Source organism: Hemiscyllium ocellatum, chromosome 26 (assembly GCF_020745735.1).
Source record: "Hemiscyllium ocellatum isolate sHemOce1 chromosome 26, sHemOce1.pat.X.cur, whole genome shotgun sequence".
Classification (NCBI taxonomy): domain Eukaryota; kingdom Metazoa; phylum Chordata; class Chondrichthyes; order Orectolobiformes; family Hemiscylliidae; genus Hemiscyllium; species Hemiscyllium ocellatum.
This window is the reverse complement of record NC_083426.1, coordinates 18,158,020-18,170,469: the sequence shown is the minus strand read 5'-3', so window position 1 is coordinate 18,170,469 and position 12,450 is coordinate 18,158,020. Positions and strand designations below refer to the sequence as shown.

The 12,450-nt window shown below is 40.7% G+C and overlaps 1 protein-coding gene across 1 annotated transcript in view; it reads right to left on the bottom strand.

Moving 5' to 3' along the window:
* The window catches only part of LOC132828105 (chitinase-3-like protein 1), a 38,559-nt gene that overhangs the window by 15,883 nt on the left and 10,226 nt on the right, over positions 1 to 12,450 (bottom strand). Inside the window, exons 2-3 of the mRNA XM_060845014.1 lie at positions 11,279 to 11,311; positions 10,856 to 11,066 (exon numbers count right to left, since the gene is read on the bottom strand). Coding sequence (XP_060700997.1) covers positions 10,856 to 11,066; positions 11,279 to 11,311 — 244 coding nt within the window. The remainder of the gene's footprint in view (positions 1 to 10,855; positions 11,067 to 11,278; positions 11,312 to 12,450) is intronic.

The following is a 12,450-nucleotide window of genomic DNA, read 5'->3' as shown; positions in this document are numbered from 1 at the left end:
GAATTGAATGCTTTTGGTATTGACCTGCATCACAGCCCAACTATCCAGCCAATTGAGCTAATCAACCCCCTATAATGATCAGACTAATGGCATATACAATTACAATAGAGTAAATCGGGCAGCCATTTCCAGAGACTGCATTTGCTCAGTTTAAAATGGAGATCAAAGGTTGAGTCATCTTGTTTCTCCACAAGCTGCACAAATTTGGTTTGTTGCTAATCAACTTGGCAGTAAAATCCAGGGATAGGCATGGATTTGCTGTGCTGGTCCATTACTTTCTCACAAAATATGGCATGTGACAGCAAATGATTAGTGTATTCAGGTCTGTGTTTTGTCAAATCATGGTCATTGAGTTATATAGCACGGAAACAGACCCTTTGATCCAACTCATCTGCACTGACCAGACATCCCAAATTAATCTAGTCCTATTTGCCAACATTTGGCCCATGTTCTTGTAAACCTCTCCTATTCATGTACCCATCCAGAAGCTTTTTAAGTGTTGTAATTGTACCAGCCTCCTCCGCTTCCTCTGGCAGTTCGCTCCATACATGCACTATCCTCTGTGTGGAAAAAGATCCCCCCTCAGGTCCCTTTTAAACTTTCCATTTTCACCTTAAATGTGCCCTTTAGTTTTGGACTCCCTACTTTAGAAGGACAAAAAGCATTAGCTAATAACCCTATCCATGTCCCTCATGATTTTATAAAGCTGGATGAGGTCATCCCCTTAGCCTCTGCTCCAGGGAAAATACCCCGGTTTATTTAGCCTCTCCCTCTAGCTCAAATCCTGAAATCCTTGTAAATCTTTTCTGTAAACACTTTCAAATTTAACCGTATCCTTCCTATAACAGGGAGCCCAGAACTGAACACAGTATTCTTAAAGTGATCTCACCAATATCCTATGTAGCCGCAACATGATGTCCCAACTCCGATACTCAGTGCACTGAGTAGTAAAGGCAAGCATACCAAACCTTTTCTTGACCAATCTATCTACCTATGACTCCACTTTCAAGGATCTATGAACCTGCAACTCAAGATCTTTTTGTTCAGTAACGTTCCCCAGGGTCGTACCATTGAGTGTATATAAGTCCTGCCCTGATTTGCCTTATCAAAATGCAATACCTCACATTTATCTAAATTAAACTCCATCTGTCACTCCTCAGACCATTGACCCGTCTGATCAAGCTCATGTTGTAATCAGAGGTAACCTTCTTATGGTCCACTTCACCAATTTTGGTGTCATCTGCAAGCTTACTAACATATCTCCTGTGTTCCCATCCAAATCATTTATATAAATGATGAAAAGCAGTAAAGCCAGCACCAATCCTTGTGGCACAATACTGGTCGCAGGCCTCCAGTCTTAAAAGCAACCCTCCACCGCCACTCTCGATCTGCTACCTTCAAGTCAATTTTGAATCCAATTGACTAGCTTCCCCTGGATTCCATGTGATCTAACCTTGCTAACTAGTCTACCACGTGGAACCTTGTTGGATGCTTTACTGAAGTTCACATAGACAACATCAACCACTCTGCCTTCAATCTTTTTGTCACCTTTGCAAAAAAACTCAATCAAGTAAGTGAAACAATTTCCCACACACAAAGCCATGTTGACTATTCCTAGTCAGTCCTTGCCTTTCCAAATATGTGTAAACCCTGTCTTTCAGAAACTCTCCAACAACGTACCCACCACTAATGTCTGGCTCATTTGGTCTATAGTTCCATGGCTTTTGGTCACCACCTTTCTTAAGTTATGGCACCATCCTGCATCTCACCCATGGCTATCGATAAATCTCCGAATTTTCATAGGGTTGGAGTTTCATTCCTTTAGAATTTAACTCATATTTGAGTTTTTAAAAGTACCTTTTTCTTTCTGTATCCGAAAATGAAATGTACTATGAACCACCATAGACAAATGATAGACAACAGATGAAAACATTTAGGAAAAAACGTCAGCCAAATGGGGAGGAAAAAAGAAACCCACACAATCTTTCAACTTGTGTCATGCTTCTAAACAAAGAAAACATCTTTAGACTTTTCACTGAGGAATATTAGATTTCTAGAGCTTGTGAACAAGTTAGGACAGATAGCCCAAAGCGGATTAAATTTGATTTATATGAATGCTTAAAAAAATTGAAAGGTTTAGGCTAGCTGTACAGGTAAAGGAACTGCCATCAACATTTAAGGCAACATCAGTGAGGAATGCATAGGAAGGAAGAATCAAAGGACTGTATGGACATCAGTTTACAAATAGTTGGTGATTTTTCTTTTCTAGTCCAGTTGAATAAGCTAGATTTTATTTATTAAATGTATTTTAAAATTTTAGGTTTGCATAGCAACATTCAAAATCTCAAGATATTACCAAAGTGCTTTCCAGCCAATGTTGTAATGAATGGAAGTTAGGAACCAATTGATGTACAATAAATTGCCACAAATGACCAGATAATTTATTTGGTTAGCTGAGAGATGACTGAGAGTGCAAATAGCAGAACTTTTGAAAAATGTCATGAGACTTTAAGAGCACCGCAGGAATTTGTATGCACAAGTTGTATTAAAAGTCATAGGGATATACAGCATAGCAAGAGATCCTTCAATCCAATAATTCCAGGCTAATCATGTACCCAAACCAAAGTAGTCCCACTTGTCTCCATTTGGCCCAGATCCTTCCAAACTTTTCCTACTCATACTTAACCAAATGTCTTTTAAATGTTGTAACTGTACCTACATCCATCACCTCCTCTGACCATTCTTCCACAGACAAACCACTCTGTAAATAAAAACAAAAATTGCTCCATTGTAGGGAAAAGACTCTTGCTATTTACCTTCTCTATCCCCCTCATGATTTTATAAACCGCTACAAGATTACTCCTTAACCTTCTGTGCTCCAGTCTAGTCTATCCAGCCTGTATTTATAACTCAAACTCTCTATTCTAGGAAACATCCTCGTAAATCTTTTCTGAACTCTCTCCTATTTAGTAATATCCTTTTTATAGCAGGGTGACCGGAACTGTTCACAGTTTACAGGCCTCACTAATGTCCTGTATAACCTCAACATGCCCTCCCCAAGTTTTATATTCAAAAGTCTGAGAAATGAAGGCAAGCATGCTAAATGCCTCTCGACCACCCTGACTGCCTGTATTGCAAATTTCAAAGAATTATGTACCTGAACCCTTATGTCTCTCTGTTTTACAGCACCACCCAGGACCCTACCATTAATTGTGTATGTCCCACCCTAGTTTGTTTTAAGAAGATGCAATACCTTGCACTTCTCCACGTTAAACTCCATCTGCCAGTCCTCAGCCCATTGAACCAGTTAATCAAGATCTCTTTGTAATCTGAGGTGACCTTCTTCACTGTCCACAATAGCACCAACTTTGGTGTCTTGTGCAAACTTACTAAGCAAGCCTCCAATATTTCATCCAAATCATTTATATAAATGGCAAACAAAAGTAGACAGGTATTGATCCCCACAGAACACCACTGATCACAAACCTCCAGTCCAAAAAACAACCCACCACCGTCTGTCTCCTACCGTCAAGCCAATTTTGTATCCAATAGGCAAAGTCATCCCTGAATCCCCTGTGATCTAACTTTACGAATTAGTCTACCACGTGGAACCTTGTCAAAGGCTTTATGGAAGTCTACGTAAGCAACATCTATCATTCTGCCCTCGTCAATCTTTTCAGTTACTACTTCAAAAAGCTCATTTAGTGCAATATCTATAAGTAGAGGCGGCATGGTGGCTCAGTGTTTAGTGCTGTTGCCACAGAGCGCCAAGGACCCGGGTTTGATTTCTGCCTTGGGCAACTGTTTGTGCAGAATTTGCACATTGTCTCAGTGTCTGCGTGGGTTTCCTTCGGGTGCTCCGGTTTCTTACCACAATCCAATGATATGCAGGTCAGGTGAACTGGCCTTGCTAAATTGCCCATAGTGTTAGGTGCATTAGTCAGAGGTAAATATAGGGTAGGGGATTGGATCTGGTTAGGTTGCTCTTCGGAGGGTTGGTGTGGGCTTGTTGGGCTGAAGGACCTGTTTCCATACTGTAGGGAATCTAGTCCAAGTAATGAAGTGGGCCCAGTGTTGAGGATCTTATGGCACAATGGTCATGCCCCCACTTCTCAACCAGGAGACCTGAGTTCAGTTCCACCTGCTGCAATGGTGTGTAACTGCATCTTTGTACAGGTTGATTAGAAAATATCCAGAACATTTTGCATGGGCACTCTATCCCCTTCAGTGTAAATGTTAATAATAAAATTCATTCCTATGGAGCCATTTAGGTCCTGCATTGGGTTTTTGCAAATGGATACTTTTTTTTGCAGTAAAATTGACCAAATGAATACGCAGTCCTACTTTGTTAGAATTCCTATTGTTCTGGCATCAGACAAATCACACAATGTTTCTTCCCTTTTTAATGTTAATGTATTCTGTTTCATTTAGTACCTTGTGTCATCTAGCAAGATCCTGGTCCTTGATAAATGTTTAAACACTTTTTTTTAATGATTTACAGGACGTGGCTGTGATCCTGTTCTGTGTGCCACCGGTATGAGTTTGAAAAATTGATGCGACAGCCTTAGTTATTTTTTCAAAGGGTGTTCAGATCCATTACATCAAAAGAAAGGTCATAGGGCTGAGGCCAGAGCCACATATTTCTGAGGAAAAGCCGAGTGTGCTCAGACTCTTCTTGAGAAACAACTGAGGTGGTCTAATACAAAACTTTAAAATTCTGAAAGTATTCGATAGGGTAAATAATGATGAGACAATTCTGCTTGTGTGAGGGATATAATGTAAGGGCCAAACATAAGATAATGATCAATAAATTTAATAGAGAATTCAGGAGAAATTTCTTTATCCAGGGAATGACTAGAATTTGGAGTGAGCTTCTATAAAGAGAAGGTGAGACAAATAGCATTGTCTTTAAACAGAAGCTTGATATGTTAATGAAGGAGAAGAGCTGACAACACTTTTTAGCTGTTAAGAGGCTCATCGGGAACATTGAAGTCAACATGGATCAGTTGTGTGGAATGGTCTGCTTGTGCTGCAGACAGTGGGTGGAATCTTGTTGGGGCCTGAGTGACATGGGCTATGGTGAGATTTGCAGCTGAATCTGCGTTTGGAAATCTATTATTCTGAATTTTTAATTTCTTAATTTTTCTAATTTATTCCTATGATTTATAATGCTGGACATTTTATTTCTTTACATTTCTATTTTTTTCCCTTTAGAATTTGTTCTTAAGAATGGGTACCTTGGTACCTTTATAACTAAGATGGTGCTGTAATGTGGCGACTTGTAAATTTTTAGATGTACTCATGTGAATACATATGACAATAAAGCTAATTCAGAATCATCCGGGACATCCAAGAAGGCTCATCTTGACGTTAGGAGCATCTCACTCCTCCTTTTATCTTTTTAAGTTTCTTGCTGGACTATGGCAAGTTGCTAATTAAAGGGAGTATTGCTTGTTAAGTACCTTGCTAATGATCCATTCACCATCATAATATTTAGCTTTGTCTTTCACTAAACATGCTAAACGTTGAGAAATGTGAGTCAGAGTAGGTATCTGGTGAGTTTAATTTGCTCCTTGCTCTGAAGAAGCTCCACTTTAGACACAGGACACCTACATCTCCAGACACAGTCCTCACATTCACAGACATTGACATCTGACCCTTATGGCACATCTCTGATTCATTTACAAGTTTGTTTCTGTACTTCAATGCTATGCCCAGGCTCCATTAGCCATCATCAGTGTACTGTGAGGAGAGTGCAGGCTAAGGGAAACAGACACAGTTCATGGACTAGACCAGGTTGCAAAACCAGGCTTTTCATTCAATGCTATGGTGACCATGTACCTGAACCTATTCAGGTGCTCATAACTTCCTTGCTTTACCTTGCTGTTTTGTTTTGTCCCCCTCCACTAGAGATACACGGCTTATGTCACTTCTGCCTTGCCTTGCTGTTTAGTGCAGGGACAAAGGAAGGAAATTTATCATGGTTGTCAGCAGAGCACAGTCAAGTCAGGGAGGATAGGCATTGGTCAGCATCTCCCGACTTGAGAAGTCCAGGTAGCCTCCGAAACTAGTTCATGGGCTTGGGCACACAGTCAGCTACTTGGGGGCAATGAGGTCTGGATGGTCTTTGCATAAGGAATGAGGAGCCAAATGTCAGGAACTCACCATCCACCTTAACTGTTTCTGCCCCACTGGGGGCTGTTTTCATCCTGGAATGTGACAGAGGTAAGTATTAAGGGAATGGAAAGTTGATAGCATAGCTGCTATGTTTAGACCAGATGGGGAGGTGTGCTGAACAAGTGAGTAGGGAGCACAGTGGGCATGCAAGGATAGTGGTGTCAAGGGTTGGAGTTGGAGAATAATGAGAGTAATAGAACATCAGCCTTCATCACGTGTATCGCAGCAGAGATCGTGTAAGTGTGAGAGATTAGAGAGAGGATGGGGGATCTTATATCAGTGGACTGGAGAAGGACATTGATCTTTTCCTACAATGCTGTGCTTTCCTCCAGGGAGCTGAGACTTCTCTAACCAGAGAGCTAACCTCAGACTAGGTTGGCGAGGTTTGGTGTCGTGACCTTCACTACCTGCCCTGAGGACGATCAACTTCCTCTTCTGTACCACCTCATCCAGGAGAATCCCAAAGTCCCTACCCACAAAACAGGGCACTGATCTCCCTTATCTGCCATCTCCTGGGCAAATATTAAGAACTTCACAGAGCAGCTCCAGACTGACGATGCTTGTCTGTGTGCATAATGGGCTTTTAAAGATGATGTGGGTGCAGAGGATGCCAGTTAGTTCTTGGTAGTAGGGTGTTGTTTCTGAATGATGTGTACTAAGATGGGGCTAAAGTGGAATACGATAATGCCATAGAGATGGAGTCGGTAGAAAATGAGGTAAGTTTGGTAAGATAGTCATAGATACAATACGGAGACAGGCCCTTTAACACAAACTGGTCCAAGCTGACCAAAATGTCCATCAACACTAACTCCATTTCCCTGCACTTGACCCATATCCTTCTAAACCTTTCTGATGCATCTATTTGTCCAAATGCCTTTTAAATGTTGTTAATGTTCCCACCTCAACCACTACCGCTGGTATCTTATTGCAAATGTGCACTGCCCTCTGTGTAAAATATGTTGCCCCTCAGGTTCCCTTTTATTCTTTCCCCTCCAACTTTAAACTGATGCCCTCTAGTCCTTGATTCCCCAAGCCTAGGAAAAAGACTGAGTCCATTGAGCCTATCGTTGCTACTCATGATCTTATCCACTTCTATAACGTCCCCTCTCCAGTCTCCTAAGCTCTAAAGAAAAAAGTCCTAACTTGCCCAACGTCTCTCTATAATGCAGACTGTTGAGTCCTGGCAACATCCTTGTATATTTTTAATGCACTCTTTCCAGTTTAATAACATCATTCCTACAGCAAGGTGACCAAAACTGAACACAATAAATAAGATCAAGTGAGAACACTTGCTAAGCTCTTCAAGAACTTGATGTAATTTACATTTTGCCAAAAATAGGCAAGATTAGCCGTATATGTAATATACTGTCTACTCTTAATTATCTAGTACTTTTGATCTAGTGACATATTAAGAGGCACTTCACAAAAGTAAAAACAAATAACCGAGCAATGCTTGGAGTATTATGGAGAATGATCAAAAACATAAAAGAGGGAGGTTTGTAGGTGGCCTAGAGGGTAAAAGAAAAATTGAAAGGGAGACAAATTTAGAAAGGAAATTCCAGAGAATGGATGGATGGATGGCTGAAGAGTCCTGTCCCTCAGTGTCAAGATGTTTCATAGGAATACTACCAAACATAGTACAACAAAAAATAGATATCAAATCAGTTGACCAAAATTTTGTTCAAAGAGGTAGGTTTTAAAGGAATAAAGTAAGTACAGAGCCAAAGTGAGAGAATTCCAGAATTGGCCTTGAGACAACTGAAGGTAGAGCAATTAAAGTTAAGGATGTACAAGAAGCGAGAACTAGAGCAGTGTAAGTAGCTCTGAGGATTTGGGGCTATATGAGACGAGAGAAATTTGGAAGAATGTGGTCAGAGTGATTTGAAAGACGAATAAGAATTTTTAAATCAATACGCTGCTCGACTGCAAACTCGTGTAGGTCATGAACGGGAAGGAGACTTGGCTGCAAATTATGACAAGGTGAAAAGAGCTCTGGATGGCCTCCTGTTTACAGGAGTAGTATACTCCTATAAGGACCAGCCAGAACCAGCTATACTTGGAAATACAAAGGCATGGATGGAGTTTCAGCACCAGATCGGCTGAGGCAGCAGTGACATTTGGTGATGTTATGGAGATGGTACTGGAGTGTGATAATGATGGTAGGAATATGAGGTTGGAAGCTCATCTTGGGATCAGGTATGAAACTAAGTTTGCAAATGGTCTGATTTAATCTGCTGTTCCCAAGGAACAACCTGGAGTGGGGCAATGCATTGCGGTGGGCAGTGGTCGGTGAAATGATATTTGAAAAGCAGGGTTTTGTGATTGGGGAGGGTGTAGGGAGGGAGGGAATAGGAGCAGGGTGGAGAAGGGAATGGTGACATATGAGGTCTGAAGATTGGTGGGTAAGTTAGATATCAGGGAAGGGATGGAGACAGGAATGGGGCAAATCAGGAAGTAAATGAAATCTGGGGTTGAGCCAACAGGGGAATTGAATGGCTGTGAGGAACCAGAATTTCCGTTAAGGACCAGGAATGGCACAAACAGTGTGGTGAGTGGGCCACTATCAGCAGATGGACAGCCAGTAAGTAAGTGTCTGAAAGTCATGCAACTTCTTTGGGCAAACATAAAAAAAGATTATTTCATTGAATGGAACTGAAGGGACAGAGACTGAGACTTAAACTGGAAGATCCAAGGTAAATAAAGAGAATGTTAATTGATGGCTATTAGAAGCTTCACCAGAAATGACTAGTATGGTAGACTCCACAAAATTATTTAAAAGAATTAGATTAGATTACTTACAGTGTGGAAACAGGCCCTTCGGCCCAACAAGTCCACACCGACCCGCCGAAGCGCAACCCACCCATACACCTACATATACCCCTTACCTAACACTACGGGCAATTTAGCATGGCCAATTCACCTAACCCGCACATCTTTGGACTGTGATAAGTAATTGCAAAGGAATAGTGTGGATGGATCTATGGGAGTGGCGGTACAGGATAGAGCACAGTGCTAGCACAGACAGTGGGGTCTAAATGTCTATCCGTCCCAGAAAACTCTCCTTCATTGAGTCTGAGGCCAGGAACTGCCTTATAGATGTTGGAGCTGAGCTGAGGTCAGGATGGTGTACCCGTGGGAAGATCCTGTACAGTGATCCACCACCAATGGTAAGAACTGTAAGGGTGTGATACAGCAGCAGCATCCCCCCCACCTTGGGTCTGAGTTAGAAAATTTAAAATTTTCAAAAATTACGATCCCATCATCCAACAACACTTCGGTAATCAACATAAAATAACTCAGGCACTATTCGAAAAAGAGCAAACGGTTCTGTTGATAGATCCCTGGACCCAAACATTGATTCCTGTTTCTCCCTCCACAGACACTCCAGATTTCAGATTTCCAGCATCTGCAGTTCTGGGTTTTACATCATGGGGAGGAGGTTCTCCCAGAATGGGGAAAACCCAATCACTTATACCCCTCCGGACAGGTCTCCATTAATATCTCAAATGCAATCAGCAGCTCAACTGACAATACAGCAGCACTACTTCAGAAATACTGTTACTGTTGGCTTTGATTATATTTATGTTCCAAGCCTTGGAGTGGGATTGAATCTGGAAGTTTATGCCTCTGATTCAAGATTGATACCTTCAGAGAAACACAGAAAGCAGGAGTAAGAGCAGCTCATTCTGTTCATTGTTCTGCTGTTCAATGTGATAATGACTGATCCTGTATCTCAATGTTTAATTTCTGTTTTGTCTCTAAGATCTTTTACATTTTTAGCATCTTGAAATCTACCTATATTCAGTACCTCCAAAGCCTTATATACTGGAGAATTCCAAAGGCTCATCAGCATGAGTGAAGGAAGTCCTCCTTAACTGACTGATCCCATATCCTCTGTTCTAGACATTTTTCTATCTCCTCCACCCCCGCCCCCCCCCCCCTTACATGGGAGACAGCATTCCTATATCCAGTCTGTTCAGCCCTGCCAGAATTTTATATGTTTCGACAAGATGCCCTCTACATTTTCTAAATTCACGTGAATATAAGCCTAGGAGAAAGTGAGGACTGCAGATGCTGAAGATCAGGGAGTCCTGATGAAGAGCTTATGCTCGAGGTGTCAACTCTCCTGCTCCTTGGATGCTGCCTGACTGGCTATGCTTTTCCAGCAACACACATTTTTGACTCTGAATACGAGCCTAATTGACCCAACGTCTCATCATGCCAATCCAGCCATCTCAGACATGAGTCTGAGACATTCTCTCTATGTGATAAATATATCCTTTATTAGGTCAAGAGGTCAAAATGCACGTGATCCTCTAGTTTGGTCTGACCAAGGCCATGTATAGCTGCAGGAAGACATCTTTGCAAAAGATTTGAGAACAGGAGCAATGAAAATATTGGTTATAAACTCATTGGAAAATTTATGTGTACCCATTACAAGTAGGAATAGTTTGAGGTTTCACTGTGATTTCACTCAACAATGGGATGGCAAAACACTGCATAGAATTATGTTGAGCTGGCAGCATGTAGGACTTTGGGTTATACCAACATCATGTCTTTAGGTGTCGTAAGATGTTGAGAGGGTGTGTTGTGGAGGCAGAACAGATGTTTCTGGAGCCATAAGTGGAGAAGACCTTAATCTGACAAATGAACTGTTATGAAATACATGTGTACTCACTGTTTCTTGAGGTTGTTGAATGATTTGTAAAGTTCTGCATCATTCTCTTCCTTTGTAGTAATCTTGTGATTACTACTGATGGTGGCAAATGCATAGATTAGATGAGTGCACAGGCAAGGGGGGATGTTTTCTGGCAGAAACTTGCCAATTCCTGGTCTGTGCTGGGCCCAGTTAGCAAAGTAGCAAACCAATTTGAAAGCAATGCCTAAAAGCAGAAAGTGAAATAATTAAACTACCGACCATGTTCAACTTTATTGGCTTTTTCAGAAAAGAATAGGTATAAATATGAAATTTGTTTCCAGATTTACCTCAATCTGATTTATTCATGGATTTCAAATTTAAATCAAATCTTTGGAAAAATAGACCGCAATCAAATGGCAATGGGCAGATGTACCTTTATCTGACAGTAATAATGTGACTTACCCACTTGCAGCTGGGATGACAGGACGAGTCCAACTAAGAAAAAAGAAAAGAAGCATGAAGTTTATTTTTAAAAATCCCTAGATTTAAGTTATACTTATCATGACTACCACATGTTTCAAAATGCTCAATTATCGATGAAAAGGCTAAATATTCTGCGGTGGACAATATATTGGTGTGGACAGGGGAAGTGTCCCTGAATATACAACACAGCCCTCTCTTCACGAAATTTTTTTTCTTATCTTGTGCCCCTTCTTCTTTCAGAAGAATGTGTCCGAGACTGGGCATTCTTTTATTTATGTCCCGCAGGAGTACTTTGAACAACACTCTCATCAGTATTATCAAAGACTTCTCAGTCTGAGGGGTGATTGCTGTGTCCATGAACTCAGCATTTTTGTAAGTTTTTGTGAGTGAGCACCTGATCATTACAATGAGTAATAGTGATATTATGGACAGATTAGTGGTGTATAACATGTCTTTCTGCTTTTTGCTGCAGGAATTAATGTTTATTTTCAAACCTTATTGTAAGATTCTGATTTGAAATACAGCTCCTTGTATCATTCTTGGGATATGCCTTTTGCTGGCAAAACCAACATGTCTTCCCCAGCCTTGGTGACCCTGAAAGGTTGGTGGTGACGCTACAATGACTGTGTGGTATACTGATTTGAAACGTCTGACTGACCTGCTATGCCACTTCAACAGATGATTAAGGGTTAACTCTGCTGGTTGTTAGTCAAAGAGTAAATGGGGGGGAAGGAAAGTAAGTTTTCTCTCCATTTGGATATCCATGAACCAGTTGGCTTTTAATCATATGGTAGCTTCACAGTTTAAAAAAAAACTCATACTGACATTAATTTTCACTGTTCTTTTGGTTTAATTCAAATTCATAAACTTCAAATTGCACACATGCTGTGGATTACTAATAAAGATATCTAGCTCAGTAACATGACTACTACACTACCAGATTTAGAAATAGTTTTTTGATCCATCAAGATTACATGAACTATTCCTATTTCCCCAAAATAAAACTCCTGCCAGTAGCACTGGTAAACTGATTTTGGAATCATAAAAGGTTTGTTCAAAGTTGTAACACTTCACAATAGGATTGACTAGAAACAAGCCATTAAATGAACTATAATATATCTATGCAACTAATTGCTATGTATTTGATAAAG